General features: G+C 41.9%; 1 protein-coding gene across 1 annotated transcript in view; it reads left to right on the forward strand.

Annotated features, from left to right (window-relative positions):
* PTAC3 (plastid transcriptionally active 3) overlaps window positions 1-21,916 on the forward strand; it is a 170,795-nt gene that overhangs the window by 111,169 nt on the left and 37,710 nt on the right. Inside the window, exons 7-8 of the mRNA XM_087670108.1 lie at window positions 4,011-4,168; window positions 14,541-14,709. Coding sequence (XP_087526234.1) covers window positions 4,011-4,168; window positions 14,541-14,709 — 327 coding nt within the window. The remainder of the gene's footprint in view (window positions 1-4,010; window positions 4,169-14,540; window positions 14,710-21,916) is intronic.

The raw sequence follows: 21,916 nt of genomic DNA on the forward strand, positions 1-21,916 counted from the left end.
AGTTTGTTCAGGCACCTTAAGATAGACCAATTCCTCTTCTTCAAAGGAGATGTCTCTTCGGTGAGGATCTGCATAAGCTCTAGCTCGATTTTGAGCTTTCTTAGTATTTTCTTGAGCACATTTAAACATACTATTCATATTCTCCAAAAAATCATTTTCTGCTTGAACCTTTTCCTTGTGCAGTCCTATTGCATGAGGAGCGCTGGGCTGAAACCCATACATTAGCATAAATGGACTATATCCAGTGGAAGAGTGCTTGGCACTATTATATGTAAACTCTGCTATCGGTAAATACTCTTTCCAATTAGTTTGCCTTTTACTTACATGTGCTCTCAACATATCTTCAAGGATTTAGTTAACCCTTTCAATTTTCCCATCTGTTTGCGGGTGCTCCACTGTGCTCATGCTAAGTTTAGTATCCAATTTCCTCTGCGACAATAAAGTCCGTGGAGATACTCTCCCATTTTCCCAAAGGAATCTCTAATGGGTGGAGAAGTCTTCCCATTTTCAATCTTTCAGCTTTATTAACATGGCATTTATTACATTTGACCATATAGTCAAGGACGTCCTTATTCATCCCAGGCCAATAGAGCTACCTTTTAATAAGACTATAAGTCTTATTAACTCCTGGATAATAAGACTCCTGGATGTCCCGCACTAGGGGTATCATGACACTCAAAGAGTATCTGGCACCTTATTTCTTCATCTTTCGGAACACATACCCTACTCTTGTAGAGTAAATAACCAGTATCAATGGTAAAATTCTTCCACTTGAATCCCATTTGAGCAACCCCTGATGCTCCATTTTCTTGTTGAATATCCTCAGATGTTCCTTCCTCTGTGAAGACACTTCCATTTGGATCCCCATTATGTATTGCTTCCCATATGTTGGAATATGCCGGATCAACCTGGCATTTCCCTTTCAAAGATTCAAGTAAATCGGAAGTGAACTGAGTGAAACTCAATTCATTTATGATGGGCATTCTGCTGAGTGCATCAGCCACTATATTGTACTTCCCCTTTCTATATCTTATTTCGTAGTTGAACTCTTGAAGAAGTTCGGCCCATCTGGCTTTACGCCCTTGTAGATCCGGTTGGTCATTAAGCCACTTAATGCTTTTATGATCCGACAAGATCAAAAGTTTGGCACCGTACAAATAGTGCCTCCATTTCTTCATTGCATATACTATTGCATACAGCTTCCTCTCATAAACAGAATAATTCCGTTTTGCACAGTCTAATTTTTTGCTTTCAAAAGCAACTGGTCGACCTTCTTGTAATAAGACGGCGCCTACTGCCCTATTACTGGCATCAGCTTCAATCGCGAATGGTTTATTGGGATCCACAATTAATAGTACTGGAGCTGTAGCAATGGCTATCTTAAGTTTTTGAGAACTTTCATTTTGGTTTATTCCTCAATTAAAACTCTTCCCTTTCCCTTTAAGTTGGTTCGTCATTGGAACAACTATCTTGGCATAATCTCGAATGAATCTACCATAAAATCCAGATAAACCTAGGAAGATCTGCAGCTCTTCCATGTTCCTTGGAGATGGCCGTTCAATAATTGCCCTTATTTTTTATGGATCCATATTGATTTCCTCTTTCGAGATAATATGCCCCTAATATTTGACCTCTTGTGTGAAGAATTCATGTTTAGTTTTGTTCGCATTTTCTTAACAATTGGAATACTAACCTTAAATGTTCCAAATGTTCTTTTCTTGATTTACTAAAGATCAAGATATCATCCAAGAAGACTCGCATAGTCACATCTAGATCTTTCGATGAAGATGGAATATCTGAGGTCTCTACCTTACCTTTATCCCTTTCTAATAACAAGGCTAATTGGGATTTTATTTCAGTGAGTGCTTGAGTTAGCAACTCCATTTGAACCCCCTGTGCTTGCACACGAGCAGTTAGATCATCAAATTGTTCTCGTGTAGCAAAAAGTTCTTCCCATTGTTCTTTTTGTATTTCCGTTTCATGGGGATCCACCATAGGATGGTCCCTGGAACTAGAGCCTTTGGTTACCCCCTCTTTCTCTTTCCCCTCCAGTAATACACTAGAATTTAGAAAGCAAATATAAGAAATTTGTGTACAAAGAAGGGGTACTTCCTTGATTATAGAGGGGCACAAAGAACGGTGAAGCTTTCTTCAAATCTGCGCTAATTGTGTGCAGATTACGCGAGAATAAAGCCTGTCAGGCAAGAACATTGGGTAAGGATGTGATTAAACACCAACCCTCCCCCCCCCCCCCCCCCCCCCCCCCAACTAGAAGCAGGATTTCGCCCAACTTGCACCATCCCACCGGACTTTGCCCTGACTTGCACCGTCCCACTGTACTCGCCAACACGGAAGTGATCATGTGGGCTCTGCCCGCGCAGGTTCGAATCCTGCCATCCACGCCAACACGGAAGTGATCGACACGTCAAACGACGGCGACTTGAGCCATCCCGTCGTGGTCGCCAACACAGAAGCGTCTGAAGACGGGACCCCGATCACTCTTCGGCAGGAATTTCGAAGCAGTTGAAGACGAGGATGAAACCCTTTCGACAGGATGTGGCCCAACGGCTCTGATACCATTATTAGATGGCTCAAAGTAAGTATTACGTTTTGTATCAGATCTGTCTTCTGCTGATGAACAACTCTGTTACGGGAAAACAAGCTCGAGAGACCTCTCTCTCTCTCCTCCCGACCACGCTTAGGAAGTTCTCCCAGTGCCACCCCATCGTGACCCATCTACCAGCTGTCATTACCTGGTGAGTTCTACTATTTTAGTATTACTCACTTACTTCCTAAGCTCCCCTTAACCCCGTATAGGCCCTCAAAGCCCCTTGGACGGTTATCCCTCGCGCTTGTCTCCCCATATGTTACATTTATTAACGTAACATGTAACTCATACGCTGTTTGAGCATAGAGATTGGTTGGATGGAGGGCTTGATGAAGAGAGCCATATATGCAGTTTAGTTAGTGCTTGCAAAGGTGGGATTGGAAGAGTTTCAATGAAATCAGCTGTTTATCCAATATTTTTGGTTACCATGCTTGTGCTGCCCCTCTTTTTGTTGTTTGAAGCTGTTAAATTATGAGAAGAGGTTATGACGTGCAAAGAGAGGGACATGTCCCTATGATAGCTGGTGATCCTGAACAATGGTGAACTGTGGTCTACATTTATTTACCTGTGCGTGTGTGCATGGTGTGAGCACACATACATACATGTATAGATCTACAAAGTGGCAAAAGATGTTAGGTTGAGCTGGAAGCACCAGCTAGTAGCCACTTGCTCCCACCATCAAGGGCTCATCATATATATGGCTGAATAGACCAAAGGAATACTTGGCCCTCTACCAGCATGGTTCTGAGGTATAGAAGATATTGCACAACTGCGAAATTATTTGGAGAGGTTTTTGTTTTGTGCATAGAGGCAGGACGTAACTCTGCCATAATGGGCAATGATTAAAAAACCATTTTATGTCAGCTTAAGTAGACAACACCAGGTAGATATTCTGCCATAATGGGCAATGATTAAAAAAATCCCAATTTATGCTCTTAAGTAGACAACACCGGGTAGATATTCCAGGTATGGCACTGCCACCTGCTCCAACTAGTAAATGGCCTCTCCTGTTAAGGCCTAAAATATAAAATGAATATGCCAACCAGGACATCACTAATCTTCCGCATCACAGTTATTGATTGGGAAGAGTAATAAAGACTGATGAATATGCTTCTTAAATTCCTGGACCTGTCTCTGTAAGCTGTACGAGAATGACAATTATGAGAAGCTTCTTTTCAAAATTTTGTCCTGCTTCTGCTGCTCTTTTTATTGCCATTATTTCACTTTGTCCTGGACATTTATGCCTTAATCCTCAGAGCCTGTTATACAGGTATGGTGTTGCTTTCTTTCTTGATTTATTCATGACATGAAGACTATGCCTACCATGGTTTATTTTTACAATTCAGGAATTGATGATTGTCTGGGTAGGCTGCACAATGAGAATATGTTAATGTGATTGCAGAATTCTGGTAGAGTGTTTTACAAAGTACAATATCCCTGATGAGGCAATGCGCCACTTTCGTGCACTTTCAAAAATTCCTGGTGGAATGCATCTGCTTCACAACGATGGAAAGTATGGGGATCCGCTTGGTTTGTACCTGCGTCTTCTTTGCCTTCATGGTGAGTGCCTTAGCATGTATTGTTGTCTTCTGGAGAAAGCTAAAATAATGATAATGTTGCCCATTGTATTGAAGCAAAGATAGGCCTCTTTGCAAGTCAATGCATTTGATGTTACTCTATATTCAAGTTTACTTCAATAGTTGCTGGTTTGGGCTTCTCAAGTTGTCCATCTTTCCTTCAGCTAATTACTTGTTAATTGGAGAAGATTTCAATACATATTCATCAAATGCAGCCAGTTCAAATGTAAAGAAAGATAATACAAGAGTATACCAGGAAATTTCAGCTTGTGTTCTGAGGATAGTTGTTTGGAAAAATGTTTACTATTGAAGGATACAAGCGCCCTAAGAGGAGGTATTTTTTTTGTTTGATGGTAGAGCACTCAATTGTCATTAGTAGATTCTTGGTTTTCTACTGCTTCAAGAGCTGTGCATGCAAATTCTGGGTTTCAAGTAGGCAATGTGTATTGAGAATAAGCAGTGTACATATCTAACATTGTATATAGAGTAATGGGGAAAAAACATATCTAACCAGCTACCAAGGATTGGTTTCTTGCATTTCAACACAGGCTACGAAGTGCTCCGGAGAAATAGTATTTGTATTGACTTATATAGCCTTGGTCTCTGAACTACCTACAAAATTGTGTAACACCATGCCTTCATTCATTGTCTTCAGTTGGTGAGGCAAGCATTAGACAATTCAATACTGTTTTGGGTAATTTAACAGGCCAAGCCTCACAAAGTGCGATGCCAGGTGTTAATGCTGATGCTGTAGAGAAGGTTCCTAAACTATAAGCATGAATTGGTTTATAAAAGGCTCCATATTATAAATTCAGTCATATACGGATGTATAGTGATCAAGTGAGGCCTGCTAATTAGTGCAAAAAAAGAAGAGGAGAAAAGAAAAGAACAGAGAGAGGGTGAGGGGGAAGGAAGAATGCCTTCTGTTTTCTCCTCTTTTCAAAAAGAAGTAGAAAGCCTGTTGCCCAAATAATCCTATATTTGGCCTTGCATTGTTGTGTATAAGCCACAGGTCCCTACTAACTTTTAAGCCAAAGTTGCTAGGTACGTACAGCATGCTTCATATAGTTTGCAAACTCCTACCTGAGACAAAGCCCTTCTAAGGATAGTCTAGATTACAGTTGAGCATTGAATATAATCAGAATATGGTCAAAAAGGCCAAGAACATGATGGAATGGTATCTGAGGCATTGCTAGGTAACAAAGGATGTGAAGGCCTCTAATAGTCAGTCGCAAGCTGTTGGTGATCTTCTACGTTTAGCCATGTGTGAAGATACCATATCCATACATGGAATTGTGATTGTTCCATGAAATGAAAACATCAGTGAAAGTCACAGGAAGTCCATTGGATACATCAGACAATGTGTTAAAGCTGAAACTAGTCGACAATGTAATAGAAATCACTATTCTCTGGACAAAAAAGAAACTAATAAACAACTTTATGCAGCTGATGCTCTTCTAAGTACCAAAGTTTTTCATATTCAAACACAAGCTGTTGGTAACCTTCTATGTTTTAGCCAATATAAGAAATAACTCAAGCATGTGGCTCCTCTTTGTGAGAGGTGAGAGGATGCACAGAGATCAAAGCTCAGCTGAGAGTACAGCTGACAATGAAGAGTGTGTTGGGAGTGAGGACACGACTCCCAATGCAATGATCAAAGAGTAATGTTCAAGTATTGTTCAAGTACAAAGTAGAACCCTTAAACCTTAGGGTTGCTAAAGTGTGTTCACATCCGGAAGGTGTAAAACACGATAAGTGCCCTAATTGTGTAACATAGGCAGGGGCAAAAACCTCTTGTAAGGAGAGTAAAAAGTGCCCCAGTGTCCTATTGAGGATCATCGACACTCCTGTGTGAGTGTAGGCACGAGTCAAACCCAACAAACCCCCCAAGAGTGAAGAGTGATCAATATACAAGGATCATCCACCAAAGGAGATCAAATTTAAAGCATTGCGGAATGCTTCAAATTTGTCATGAGGAAGAGCTTTGGTGAAGATGTCTGCCACATTACAAGTGTAGAACAACACACAAGGTTGATATCGCCTGCATGTAGCCTCTCTCTGACAAAGTGATAGTGGATCTCTATGTGTTTCGTACGTGCATGAAACACCAGGTTCGGTGCCACTATAATGGCACTTTGATTGTCGATAAATAAAGGAGTAGGCTCAAATACATCTAAATCAGCCAACAAATGTCTCAGCCATATACATGCAATTGTGGTAGTGAAAGCTGCCTGGTATTGAGATCTACATGATGATGTGGCAACAATGGATTGTTTCTTGCTAAGCCAAGAGATGCAAGATGAGCCAAGCAAGAAATAATTATCACTTGTAGAGTGACAAGAATCAAAATCACTAGCCCAATCTGTGAGAGAGGACGGCAAGATCAAAGCTCATCACAGAAAACAGTAGATAGTAGAGAGTGAAGCACGACACCCAATGCAATAGACTGAAAGAGTATAAACAGAAAGTACAAGGTACAACCCTTAAACCTTTGGGTTGTAGGGGAGTGTTCACATCTGAACACGGTAAGTGCCCATAAGTGTGTGTCATAAGCACATACAAAATAATACCATAAGTCTCGGGGAAAAAACTTCTCCTACCGAGAGTAAAAAGTGCCCCAGTGTCGTACTGATCATCGACACTCTGATGTGAGCGTAGGCATAACTGAGGCGTGAGTGAAATACCCAACAAACCCTCCTGGAGTGAAGAGTGATCAAGAGTACAAGGATCATCCGCCACCAAAGGAAATCAAATTTAAAGCATGGCGAAATGCTTCAAATTTTTCACGAGGAGGAGCTTTGGTGAAGATGTCTGCCACATTACTAGTGGTAGGACAATAGACAAGGCTGATATCACGTGCATGTAGCCTCCCTTTGACAAAGTGATAATGTATCTCAATGTGTTTCGTGTGTGCATGAAACACTGGGTTCCGTGCCACTGCAATGGCACTCTGACTGTCAGTGAACAAAGGAGTAGGCTCCGTAACAGATACATCCAGATCAATTAGCAAGCCTCCAATCCATATGCATTGAACTGTGGTAGTGAAAGCTGCCTTGTATTGAGCTCCACATGACGATGTGGCAACAACGGACTGTTTCTTGCTAAGCCAAGATATGCAAGACGAGCCAAGAAAGAAACAATTGCCATTAGTGGAGTGGCGTGAATCATAATCACCAACCCAATCAGAATCACTGTAAGCATGTAATTGAAGTGGTCCCTCCTTGGCATAAAGCAATCCAAGAGATCTAGTACCCTGCAAGTAACGGAAGACACGCTTAAAAGCTTGCCAATGTGACATGCGTGGCTGATGCATATATTTGCTTACGGCTGAAACTGCAAACTGTATGTCCGGCCTAGTGTTGCATAGGTAAATAAGACATCCAACTGTCGGAGCATATGTGTGTATATCAAACAAATCACTGTCATCATGTAATGACAGTTTAAGTCTAGAATCCATTGGTGTACAAACTTGCTTGCAATCCTGTATGCCAAACTTCTCAAGAAGTTTACCAATGTATCTTGACTGTGAGAACCCAATACCTCTAGCATCATGTATGAACTGAATGCCTAAGTAATCAAAGACCCCAAGTCTGACGCGTCAAATGTTTGCTGCAAATTTTGTTTAAATGCTGAAATCTGATCAGCATGTGTCCCTGTAAGCAAGAGATTATCAACATAAAGACAAATGATCAGCATGGATCCCCCCTCTTTACATACGTAAAGGGTAGTCTCAGATGAGCTGTTTATGAACCCTTGGGTAAGCAAGAAAGTATCTATCGTTGCATACCAAGCTCTAGGAGCTTGTTTCAAACCATACAAAGTTTTTTTTAGCTTGCAGACCAAGTGTTCCAAGCCCTCAACTGCAAAACCAATGGGCTGCTGTACATATACTTCCTCATCTTCCCCATGTAAAAATGCAGTTTTAATATCCAATTGATACACAGTCCATCCATAATGAGCAGCCAAAGCAACCATAGACCTGATGGTCGTCATACGTAAAGTAGGAGCAAATGTGTCCTCATAGTCAATGCCTTTTTTCTGTGCATAGCCTTTAGCTACAAGCCTTGCCTTGTATTTGTCAATGGATTCATCTGCATTCTGTTTTAGCTTGTAGACCCATTTTGTTCCAATGGCTTTCTTCCCAAATGGCAAAGACACCAAATCCTATGTTTGATTCTTAGTGATAGAATCCAATTCAGCTTTCATTGATGCTATCCAATGCACACTCTGTTGTGCATCCTCAAAACATTCAGGCTCCTAATCATCAAAGGTGCTTGTTGCCATAATGAACTCCATGGTATGTGCAGTATCATGCAGACGAGCTTGCCTTCTAGTACGACCAGCCATGGGCGCATCCAGATGACTATCTTTCATAGTGTGCAAATACCATCTAGGCATTTGTCTTGCCTCCTGATTGTGCATAAGCTCTTGCTGAATTTCAGTTTCAGCACTTTGCTGAATATTCAGATCAGCCAGTGGCTGATTTTTTGCATTTTCCAAAGGAGTAGCTGGCTGAGCATTGAGTTCACTTGCTGAAACTCCAGCTGAATCACCAAATGTAATGGGCAGCAGCCCTTCAAATACATTATGGGCAGCCTGATATATGTCTAAACCTGCCAAGGACAATTTTGATTTTTCATCAAATAGTACATCCCTATTGACAAAAACCTTTTTCGAAACAGGATCATAGAGTCTGTAGCCTTTGCTCTCACTGCTATATCCCATAAAAATGCATTTAACAGCCTTGTTATCCAACTTTTTCCTGAGTACCTTTGGAATATGTGCATTTGCAAGGCACCCAAAGGTACGAAAGTGTCCAATAGAGGGTTTTCGGCTGTTCCAAGCCTCAAAAGGTGTAATTTTCTTCAAAGCTTTGGTGGGGCATTTGTTCAAAACATGGCAAGCACACATGACGGCTTCCATCCAAAAACTGTGAGGCAAGCTCTTTGCCTTTAGTATACATCTAGCCATCTCCATGAGTGACCGATTCTCTATCTACAACCCCATTTTGCTGTGGAGTATAAGCAGTAGTGTACTGATGGACAATGCCCTTCTGCTTCAAAAAGGAATTCAGCATTGAGGACATGTATTCCCTCCCTGAGTCCAAACGGAGAGTCTTAATTTTACAACCAGACTGGTTTTCAACAAGTGCAACAAAAGCCAAGAATGCATCATACACTTCTGACGTTTTGACCAAAGAGTAGACCCAACAAAATCAAGTAAAGTCATCAATAAAAGTCACAAAATAGTAACATCCTCCCAATGACTTTGTTTGCATAGGCCCACATCCATGTGAATGCACTAACTGCAACCTGGCTGTTGCTTGAAAAGCAAGATCACGGGGAAACGAAAAACGATGCATTTTTCCCAAAATACATCCTTCGCACAAGTGCTCAGGAGGTCTCTCCAGTAGAGGTAATCCATCTAGCATTTGTGTACGCTGTAAGCGCATCAAGCTGCCAAAGTTCACATGCCCCATCCTAGCATACCATAACTGTGCCTGTGTCATAGTAGGAGTAAGATTGGATGTGAAATAGGCTGACTGATCAATTGAAAGAGCATCCAACTCATATAACCCATGACATAAAGTGCCTGTCAAGACCAACGTCATGTGTTCTTTGTCTCTCGCCATGCATCGGTCATCATCAAATGTGACGTGCAATCCACAACGTGCCAAAGAAGAGATAGAAAGCAAGTTCTTCTTTATGCTTGGCACAAATAAAGCATCATGTAGGCGGAGAATAGAGCCATCAATGGCTGTGAGCACAATCTCTCCAATATCTCTAACAGGGTATGATGCATTGTTGGCACTCTGCACAGACTTGCCAATTGGAGCTGCATGAACAGATGCCTGCAAACATGTGCTCCAAAGTTAGCCAAGCTTCTCGTGAAGAAGCTGTTGAACGAATGTGGGGGATGATTGACCGCTGAAGTGCCAATGCAATCAGGGACAAAGCTTGTACATCCCGTGTATCCCATTCTTTTTGAGCTGCTATTCTTTGGGGAAGTGGCTGAAGTGGAGCAGGCTGAGGTGCCTGTGGTGCACGTCCTCCTAGAGGAGGAGTAGCTGGAGCCACAACTCCAGGTCGAGCTTATTCTCCACTGACATAATCCCAAAGATTTTTGGCCACAAGTACATTCTTCATCATGAAGGACCAGAGTGAATAGTTATTTCCATCCAATCTATCCTCCTTGGATACATAGGTGAAAACATCTCCTCCCTGATTTGCCATGATTTTTCAATTACCAAAAAATGCAAAAGAGCAACGTTGAAGCAAAACATCACTGGAAATCTAAAAATTTCCAGAAATTGCGGGAAATAACTTTTTGCAATTAGTGTACAGTGGTACACTCTGTCAAAACTGTCTGTTATGTACGTAGTCCAACGTGCAATCAGTTTTCAGCAACACTGTACTAGCAAAATCCCCAAAATTTCCTTACCTCAGGTTTGTCAAAACAATCTGTCAGTGATTGTAATTGCAGTGCATATCCCATGTTCCCAAAAAACTTAAAAGCCCTAAAATTTTTAATGAATGTGCCCAAAAATTTGCATTGACCGTGTCCTTGACATGTATCCCGAATTTTGTGCCTGTGCCCTGGAAACCCTTGCCTCCAGAAATGGCAAGAGATTAAAAAAAAAACAAAAAAAAAAAAAACGCAGAGCCGTCAGGCACGCCTTCAACAGGTTGATTGGCGTCCGACGTCATAGACGAGTTGGCGGGCGAGGCGATTGACGTCGCAGGCGAGCTGGCGAGCGAAGCGTGCAGTAGCTGGTGGGACGTGGGGCAAGCAAACGAGCAGGGACGAGTTGGCAGTCGACGAGCGAAGTGATTGATGGTTGGTCAGACGCAGGCGACGCTCGAGACAGCTGGCGAGTGTGGCACAGTGGATGGAACTGGCAGGTCGAGCTGCTGGCACTTCAGATGGACTGGCGAGGTAGCTGACGTGGCGTGCAGCATAGGGGCGGATAGGAGGTAGTCTGGCGTGTAGCGCAAGAAGCAACTCGAGCTGCTGCAGGTCGTGGCGAATTCGACGGGGCAGAGTTGAATTGAGCGGGGAGCTCCCACAGACTGAGCGGAGCTGAGCTGGACGGAACCTCGGTTGAACAGAGCCAATGTTGCTCTGATACCAAATGTGAGAGAGGATGGCAGGATCGAAGCTCAGCACAGAAAACAGTAGATAGTAGAGAGTGAAGCACGACACCCAATGCAATAGACTGAAAGAGTGTAAACTGAAAGTACAAGGTATAACCCTTAAACCTTAGGGTTGTAGGGGAGTGTTCACACCCGAACAGGGTAAGTGCCCGTAAGTGTGTGTCATAAGCACATAAATCTTTGTGAGATGTAATATGCCTAGAAGCACCATTGTCAAAAAACCAAGTGCTTGCATCCTCAGTAGAGCTAAATGCTTGATCAGCCCAAGAAGTGTCATAACTCCATGTGTAAAAGCAATAGTCCCTGTCTGCAACAAAGGACGCGAACTCAGTAGTAGTGGAACGAGCATCAGAAACTAACATTCCTGACTCCTTTTTCTCCTTGGCAATGCGCTTTCTGCACTCAATAATGTAGTGGCCTGGCTTCTTGCAATAATGGCATTTGCCCTTTTTGGCTTGCGTTTCCCCTTGCTTTTTACTTGCCTGTGATGTGCCAGAAGTCCTAGAACTTTGCGGAGCATTCTTTACTTGGCTGCCTTTGCTTTTTTGTCTAGCTGTAAAAGCTCGCTTAGAGGCTATGGCATCGACGCCACTATTTCTTCTTGTTTGCTCCTCCTGTGCGGTAATCCTCATGGTAAGGTTTAAGGCCGTATGAAAAACCAAGTACGAAGGAGGTAATGAGTTCAAAGTGGTAGATATCATCTATGCATCTGAATAGTACTCATCAACATTCATGAGTTGCTCTTGCAAGTCTTGAATTTTATTCAAGTGATCCTGAATAGAATCACCCTCATCCATTTTCAATGTCTCTAGCTCTTTCTTTAAGAAAGAGATGCGAGTCTCATTCTTGCCTGCAAACATTTGTTCCAAAGTTAGCGAAGCTTCTCATGAAGAAGCTGCTGAACGAATATGGGGGATTATTGACCTCTGAAGTGCCAATGCAATCAGGGACAAAGCTTGTGCATCCCGTGTATCCCATGCTTTTTGAGCTGCTGTTCTTTGGGGAAGTGGCTGAAGTGGAGCAGGCTGAGGTGCCCGTTGTGCACGTCCTCCTGGAGGAGGAGTAGCTGGAGCCACAACTCCAGGTCTAGCTTCTTCTCCACTAACATAATCCCAAAGATTTTTGGCCACAAGTACGTTCTTCATCATGAAGGACTAGAGTGAATAGTTATTTCCATCCAATCTGTCCTCCTTGGATACATAGGTGAAGACATCTCCTCCCTTGTTTGCCATGATAACAATTACCAAAAGAGGCAAAAGAGCTAGTCAAAGTGGGGCCAAATTGGAAATCTGAAAATTTCCAGAAATTGCAAGAAATAACCTTTTGCAATTAGTATACAGAGGTGCACTCTGTCAAAACTGTCTTTAATGCACGCAATCCAAGGTGCATTCAGTGTTCTGCAACACTGTATCAGCAAAATCCCCAAAATTTCTTGCCTCAGATTTGTTCAAAACAGTCTTTCAATGACTGTAAGGGCAGACCATGTGCCAATGTTCTCAAAAAACATAAAAGCCTGAAATTTTTTTATGAATGTAGCGAGAAATTTACATCCAATGTGTCTCAAACACGTATCCAGAAGTCAGTTGCTTGTGTAGAAACCCCCTCTTCTAGAAAATTATTCTGGAAGAAAAAATGTAAAAAATTAAAAAAAAAACTATGTTAGTAATGATGGGCTGTCGTTGACCACAGGTGGGTGTGAGCGGAGTGGTCAGCGTTGCTGACGTGAGGGCAGTCGGGCTGGAGTGAGGACATGATTCCCAATGCAATAATCAAAGAGTGTAATGTTCAAGTACAAAGTACAACCCTTAAACCTTAGGGTTGCTAAAGTGTGTTCACACCTGAAAGGTGTAAAACACGATAAGTGCCCAAACTGTGTAACTTAGGCACGTAAAATAAAAGAGAATAAAGCTGGGGGGAAAAACCTCTCGTAAGGAGAGTAGAAAGTGCCCAGTGTCCTACTGAGGATCACCGACACTCCTCTATGAGCATAGGTGTGAGTCAAACCCAACATTCTTGTGAAAGAAAATTTATGTGGAAGCCGCAATGTAGTCTAGTGGACATCTCAGACAGTTGAAGCCAGAGAACAACTCTATGCACATTTTTTAGGAAGGGATTCCATTACATCAGAGCCAAGACCTACACCCAACAGGTAGAAGGGACACCTAAACTGAAGCTGTGTGCTTGCATAGAACAATGTGCTGAAAAGACACCTATTAGGCTGCTTCTTGCCACTACCCTCCTGTCCTTAAAAACTCAAGTTTTGGAAAGCCTGTCAACCTTGAGTGGTTCAAAGTGAAAGTCTGTAACTAAATTTTGCTTCTTGAAGTGCTCTTAAGTGCCTGTTATATCCTTCTGCTTGTTGGAAGAGGTTACTTTAGGCTCTATAACAGTATCCTTTGAGTTTTCCACTCCATTTGATCGCTTTATGCTTTTAGCTGACGAGGAAGAGCAATGCCATTGTTTCTTTACATATTGGGTCACTAATGTGCAATATTGAAAGCTAATCCTCTGGTTCTGTTATGACAGAATCAGATCCATGCCTCAGTCTCCTGCTGGTGCAAGTTGGTGTTTTGAGGGACCTGTTTTCAATTGCTGGATATAGTTGTAGTCTGGTCTTTTCTCAGAAGTTTCCATGAGTGTGTGCTGCTTCATTCACTTGGCTTTTTGGAGTGCTGCCCATTGGACTTGATACATCAAAAAATTTTCCTTGCCAATCCTAAAATGCAACAAAATATAGGAACGTTACAGGGACTTCAAAATGAATTAAACACCGCCTTGTGTTGTTTCACTGCCACCTTCTTGTTGCAAAATGTCTTGTTTACCTGTAATCATGCATATTGATTGAAGTTTATTGTAAGCTCTTAAATGGAATGGAACTAAGTGCTAGTATACAGATAGATGGAAATCAGAATTTTTGCTTAATGAACATACTTTTCTGTAGTCATATCTATTCCCCTTATTAGCTCTTAGTGGCAAGAGTCTTTGACCATTTCGGGCTTGCATATGATGCTATTTGTTCACCCCTGCTATTCATCACATAGTAGTCTGTATATTTTGCATGAAGGGGTTACGTTGTGAATGGAACATTAATCCTTCTTTCATCGAATTTTCAGTGAACCTGGAAACATATTATCAACACTGTTGATCATGATATATTTGATCGGATGTATTCTCAAGAAGTTAATACTGTGTTGCTTACAGGACGGATAGACGATTTGTTAGAGGCTTTAGAGATTATGGAGGCAGACAATCACAAGCTTCCAAAACGAGCAATGCTTGTCAACCGAAAAGGTAGAAGTTTAGTTAGTTCATGGATAGAGCCGCTTCAACAGGAAGCTGATTTGGGATATGAGATTGATTATATAGCAAGGTGAGATTAAGATAGTTTGCTGCGGCTAGGGATCTTTAGATTTGAGTTAATTCAAAGATTATGGTACAGTTTTCTGTTTTTGTTTCATGGTGATTTGCATCATCCAAACATTTCCTGGAATTCTGAAAAAAATGCTTTCATTTGAACACAAAGATGTGAAACTTGCTATATCATTTCTCTTAATGTTCTATATTGCGGAAGGTGGTCCTTTGATGATCATTCTTTCAATTACTCCTGTATATTTTTGCTAAGTAAAGTCTGGCTAATTATATTACTTGGAAGGAAATGAAGTACCAGTGCTGAACAGTGTAGCTGGAGTTGAATGCAAACCAGATCAAGTATTTACAAGACCTCTCAGGGCAGTGTAGGGAGAATAAGAGAAAAAAGGATGTGTGCGTGTGTGTGTGTGCGTGTTTTTGGGTTTTTTGGGTTTTTTTTTTTGGGGGGGGGGGGTATAGAGCACCACAGGGTGTGAAAGATGGGCTATGGTGACCCGATGTGTGAGGGAATGATTGTGGAAGCTCTTGTTGATGCCACAAGTCCTTTTTAAGATGCTTCTAGTGGTCTTGGAGAGGGAGTGGACAATGGACAACTAGATCTTTGCTAGAGTGGCATAAGCAGAAAGGATCCTTCCATTGAGTATCAGTTGGCATTGGGCCTTCCAAAACAAGCCGACTTGTGAGGATCCCAATGAGCTCCCATGCCTCCAATTGTGACAACATGTGCTCAAGTACCTGCTGGCCACATAATGCCTCAGTTGGTGACTGCACATGGACCAACATCAATGATTAAGGTCATGTCATGCATCTCACCAAGTAAGTGGCAGCTGTGACTGTTTGACTGCTAGGAGAAAGCTCCCCAGGTGATACACCTTCAGGCATTTCTCCGTAGTAGCTGTGCTACCTCACATGACCACAAACATTGCTTTTGGGGTCTCTAGATGCTGCTGCAGGCAGGCAGCATTGGCAAACCCTGTCTGCATCTAAGCCAGCTAGCCACTTATTGCTAGACCCCATGGGAAACCAGCCATAGGAACTATGAGAAAGTGTGTCTAAAGGGATCCATGATGCTATGCTTTACCTAGTCTGTTGCAAGTGGGAACCCGATCTATATCATCCTGCATCACAATATATCTGCAGGTTTGTTCCATGTAGGCAGAGAAACTCAAAGCTGTCTGTGAAACCAAAGAAGTATGCTAGCTCCACTCTCCTGGGTCCCAGTCCAGCTCAACTTGGATGCCATCATGAAGGAGAAGCTTCTGGGTCTGCACACCTAGCCTGAGTTCTCGAACCACCAGCTTGCCCAATACGACATGACTCTAGTACTTTCGGTAAATAATGCACATTACCCCTTCTGAATGGTTATCTGATGATGGTTTGCCATACCATTTGGCTTGAAAATTCATGGACCCATCTAAAGCAGACCATAGAACATTCAGAACTAAGTGGCCTTATTGAGATATGCAGGCAGAAGAGATGCACCAGCATGAAGCAATATATCAGGTAGTCAGAAGTGTCAAGACGCAGTTCACCACTAGAGCCTTGCCTGCTAGAGGAAGATGGCTCCAATAATTTAGGTTTTGCTAGAGTTTAGACATAGTCTATCACATGTACAAACTACTGGGCTGTTGAGCTAAAAATGCACTAGCTTCACTTAAACAGCCCCAAAACATGCTTAATTAAGGAAGAAACCTTGTTTATTGAAAATGAAATGCGTTCCTAGAGAGTGTTTGTATCCCATAAGCACAAACCCACTTGGGAGGGCCCAAACTTTCTATTTCTATAAATAGATATGCTGCCCTCCATTCAGCCCTAATTTTGTAGGTTTCAGGTGTTTTCAGCTTGCTGCCCACACCCCATTCGTGAAGGACATCGCAGTCCAAGCTGTCCATTGCAATCTTCACTTATTTGGTGCGTGTTTCCAGCTCTCCATTGTTAGTTTGCTGCTGTTTCCAGCCAAGTGACTACTACTATCTGTAATCCAGCTGTGGTACAGCCTGCCACGTCAGTATACTGCTGCGTTTGCAGGCCCCAGCTGCTGCCCTATAGATTTTCTCTCTCCTCTAGCTATCACCATCATCTCCTCAACGTGTCACTGCTGTTTTCTCTCTCTTGCAGCCTGTGTTTGCTGTTTTCTCTCTCCTCACTTGTGTTTTTAGTCTTTCCCTCTCGTGCATTGCCGTCTACATCAGATCCAGCCTTCTTTGGTTGCGTTTCCTGGTGTTTGACATGCTGAGGCTGCCTTGTTGCGATTCGGGATCCGTTCAGAGTACGACACACTCTCTAGCTCATTACCCCTGCCCTGGTCCTTGAGATACAAGAGTTTGAGGTATAATATTCATTCATTGCATAGTGTGTTTGCTGCATGAGCATTGTATATTTAATAATGATATCATTTTATTCATTCTTTGTGTTCATTGTCTCTAAGTTACTCTAACCCTAATTGTGTTCTTCTATCAGTGTGTGCTTTGTCGTACGGTGTTATTTGTGTTTTTGTGTTAGGGTATTTCTTCACATGGTATCAGAGCTGAGTTCTCTAAGCAAAACCTAGGCCTTGATTTGAAAGCTCTACATAAGAAGCAAGAACAGAAGGGCAGATGACTTCGAACACTACTTCTGCATCACTTCTAACATTCGAGCTAAATCCCTCATAGCTTTCTTCACAAGCTCCTGACATTGCCGGATAGACATTGGACTACCATGGAGTTTCATGACCTTATGAGATCATTGCAGTTGAGTAGGATCTCATTTTGATATATAGAGCCCAACAATACATAGAATGCAATTTTGAATTTCACTCTTTAGATTCGGTGTGTCGATCTACTGACCATGGATCAAGGCCGGAATCTCCACTTAGCACTGGCTATCCGCAAGTGGAAACTAACATAGACTATACTCCATTGCCTTCATACTTATTCTCTCCGGTGTAAAAAAAAATACCCTAACACAGAAACACAAAAAGAAATTGTATGACAAAGCATAGACTGTCAAAAGAACATAGTTAGGGTTAGGGTTACTTACAGACTATGTAGTGAATGAATACTTAACCTCGAACTCTGATATCTCAAGGATTAGGGCAGGGGTAATGAGCTGAAGAGTGTGTTGCACTCTGAACGGATCTCGAATTGTAGCAAGCCGGCCTTCGGATGTCGAACACTGGCAAACGTAGCCAAGGAAGATTGGATATGATGTAGACAGCATTGAAGAAGAGAGAAAGAATAAATACGCAGATGAGGAGGGAAACACAAAAAACGCAGACGAAGGAGTGAGAAACACAAAAAACGTAGGCAGTGGAGAGAAAAACTGCTGCCACAGGTTGAGGAGAGAAAAAAACAGCAGCGGACAGCAGGGAGGAGAGAGAAAGCTGAGCATGCGGCAGTTGGAGAGTGATCAATAATAGTCGCATTGCTGTAAGCAACTGCAAAGTGTGGATGGAAGGCTGGAAACAAGTGCCAGATTGTAGATGACAGCAAGGGACAGCTAAGACTGCCATGTCCTCCACGAAAGGGGTGTGGACAGTAAGCCGAAAATACCCGAAACCTGCAAAAACGAGATGTTAGTTGAATGGAGAGTAGCATATCTATTTATAGAAAGTTTGGGCCCTCCCAAGTGGGTTTGTGCTTATGGGACACTGACAGTCTCTAGGAACGCATGTCTTTTAAATAAACAAGGTTACTTCATTAATTAAGCTTGTTTTGGGGCTGTTTAAGTGAAGCTAATGTATTTTTAGCTCAATACCCTCTCTTAGGCCCAATAAACAACAGTGCCACGAGAATAAAGGCTAGCCAAGCCCTTTTTCTTTTTTTTTTTAAACCCTAAGGCGTCTCACCCCAAAGCAGATAGAGCATCGGACAAAGTGTCACAACTCTATAGAAATAGAATTTGTATCCTTTTTCATTAATTTGTCTATATAATGATTTATTAAATTTATTTCCTTTGCACTAATTAGATATAAAGAAAAGTGCATTGGAGCTGGCCACTGATGAGTGGTCACAGGTTATGATGGACCCACGCAGTGGGTTAGAGAAAAGATAGTTCACACTTACACCTATATGGCCCGATTGGGCGCCTGTGACCAGAACTCACGCATATCAGGGTTAGACTGGCACACAAAAAGGATTGATGCCTTGAAGTGTGGGCAAGATCCACCAGAACAGACCGTTACAATTAACAAGATGGCATGATCATGAAATGCTTGTATAATGTGCATGTGTGGGCTGAAAGCTTGAAATGCACATTTCTTTGCATAGAAAAGTCACATGAAGATTCTGATACTGTTTTTGCGATGTACACGGAAAAAACTTTCATATGACACCCATATTGGGGGGGTCCCTAAATTTTAGGAGATCCCTAAATTTTAGGAGCCTCAAATTAGCCTAAAAATGCTAGTCCTAAAAAATAGGGATGTCATTCTAAAAATAGTAAGTTCTGTACTGTGACTGTGCTTACTAAATTTAGTTGTTTTTATTTTTTACAGTATTCAGCCCAAAAAGAAAGGCCATAGAGAAGAGATAAGTGTCAAGACACTTGTCACACAAGTTTCCAAGTGTCGCACCACTTGTCACATCTCATGACATGTGGCTGGACACTTGTCTTGTGCCACTCCACTTTCCCATTTTATACTAGCTCTTCCCTCTCCTATAAATAAGAGCTCGTTTTTCTTCATTCAACATCATTTTTCTTTGCTGTAAACTCATGTACAGCACCCATAGATAGCCAAAAACTGGCCCCATCCATCCCCATCGTCATCCCCCACTTCTCCATTATCAAATTCCTCCATATTCCCTTTTCTATCACTGTTGTTTTACAGGACAACAAGCCTGTAAATTCATTACAGCATCTTCTTCTCAAGCTCTTTCTTCCATTTTAGCAACAAGAAGCAAGCCCTATGCATATACTACTGTTCAACGATGGAGAAAGGCTGATTTTACCTCTTTCTTCTCTCATACTGTAAAGAAATCAGTTCTTATCATTGCATAATAGATAATGCATGTGTGTTTGTACATCTTTGCATGATCTTGTGAGAGTGAGAATTACTTCTCCTCACTCTCAGGTTGATTGTAACTGAGCTCTTCCCTAAGGGACTTGGGTTGAGCAGAAATACATTTCTTCGGGAGGGGGGGTTTTGCCCATCTTCAACCCTCAATCTTGTCTCCATTACTTTTACATTTTCATAGCCGTAATTTTGTGAGTAATTTTTATTTTCAGCTTTAAGTGTTCATTCTTTTTTATATTAAATCTCGAAAACAAGCGAATATCATAATTGTTAAGCACACTACGTTGTTCGGGGCGTTTACAGTTGTATCAGAGCTTTGGCTCGGTCCTCACCCCAACACTGGTAGTGCTTACAATTATAAGTTTGTTTGTTTTCAGCCCTTGCATTGAGTGCTTAAGCATATTTTTTCTGAAGAGTCTCAATGGATCAGTCGAGTGCTATCCTTCAAGCCATTCAAAGTCTTAGAGAGGAGAATCAGCAAATTCGTGACGAACTTCTCAAACTAGAAAAAGTTGAGAATCCCAAAGAATTCAAGGAAAGAAGCCCATCTGCTTCAAGGAGACAAAGCCATATCAATGAAAGGAGCCGATCAAGAAGTCCAACTACTTCTAGGAGTCAGTCCCGTTCTACTTCAAGACAAAGAAAGAGATCGCGTCGAAGCTCATCCTCTTCTTTAAAGTCATCTGGCGCCTACTCTGATGGACCCTCTTCTAGTAACGAAGAGTTACACCCTTCTCGTGGAAGACCTCATCATCGTCAAAGGCTTCGACATTCCTCACCCTCGTCTCCATCTTCATCCCCATCAAGCACTTCATCATCTTCAATCTCAAGATCCGGGCATGGACGAAGGCATAAGAAGAAGAAGAAGACTAAGTCACTATCTCAACTTGAAAAGAAGATAAAGTTCAGTATGTATAATGGTTCCTGAAATCCTGATCTTCTTCTGAAGTTTATTCGTCAATTTCAAATTTTGTATGGTCGTGACAAGTATAAAGAAGAAGAAAAGATTAAGTTCGCAGCTTTACATTTAACCGACTTAGCCCATACTTGGTGGACGCGGTTGGAATATAATCATGCTGATCCAAAATCATGGCGGTCCTTTGTTCGCATGATACAAGGCCAATTTCTTCCTGTTCATTTCAAAAGAGATGTAAAAATGGAATGGGATCGGCTTTGGCAAAGGAAAAATGAGTCACTTGGTGACTATACCAAGAGATTTTGGGAGCTACTTTTGAAGGTCCAACATTTCAAGAAGATCAGCAGTTCGGAAAAGCTTAGGAAGTTTCAAGGAGGTTTGCATTTTAAACTTCGTACTGCTCTTAATCATTATCATTGTTCTAGTCTCAGGGAACTCATTGACCATGCTGAGACATGGGAAATGGAGCACAATGGCAACAAATCATTCCAAAAGAATGATAAGAAGAGAGTAGCTAATGATGAGGAGTATTCAGCCCCAAATGAAGGACAAAAATAGCGGCAAAAGCAGCCATCAAATCAAAAGAAGATGAAGCCCTATGCACCTCCTAATGCTCCTCAATTTCGCTCCAATCTATACCCACAAGCAAAGCAACTTTCCGAAGAAGAAAAGCAACGCTTCATGAAAGAAGGGAAGTGCTTTAAATGTGGACAAACAGGCCGTATAGCGAAGCAATGTCCAAACAAGGGACAAAGCAAGGTTTCTTATAACAAGCCTAATTCGCCAGTGAACATCAATGCTATCAGTGATGTAGTTGCAAACACAACTCACACTCCAGAGACGCGCAAATTATTAAAAGCTTGGGGATAGTTGCAAGGTAAGCAAGCACTATTCTTGATAGATCTTGGGGCGAATGAAAATATCATTTCCTTGCAATTAGCTAAAGAGCTTGGATTAAAGAATGAAGAGATGGACACTCCGGCAAAAGTTTGCCAAGCTTTAAATGTTGACGAAGGTGACACAGTGAAGACTGTGACACCCTATATTGGCAAGCTCAAGTTTCAAATTCAAGGCTACAGTGACGAAGATACCTTCTGTATCGGAGACCTTGATGGTTGCGATGTGATTCTTGGCATGCCCTGGAATCATAGAGTAGATTCAACCATCTTCTCTCAGAAAAAGAAGGTAGAACTCACCAACAAAGGCAAGAAGTACGAGATCCAAGCTGGAGTTTCTGGAGACACCATACCTATGGTAAGCCATATGCAAGTCTCTAGAGCAATTAAGGATTGTGTT

Source organism: Lygodium microphyllum, chromosome 28 (genome assembly GCF_053477565.2).
Source record: "Lygodium microphyllum isolate KBCC chromosome 28, Lygodium_microphyllum_v1.1.10, whole genome shotgun sequence".
Classification (NCBI taxonomy): Eukaryota; Viridiplantae; Streptophyta; class Polypodiopsida; order Schizaeales; family Lygodiaceae; genus Lygodium; species Lygodium microphyllum.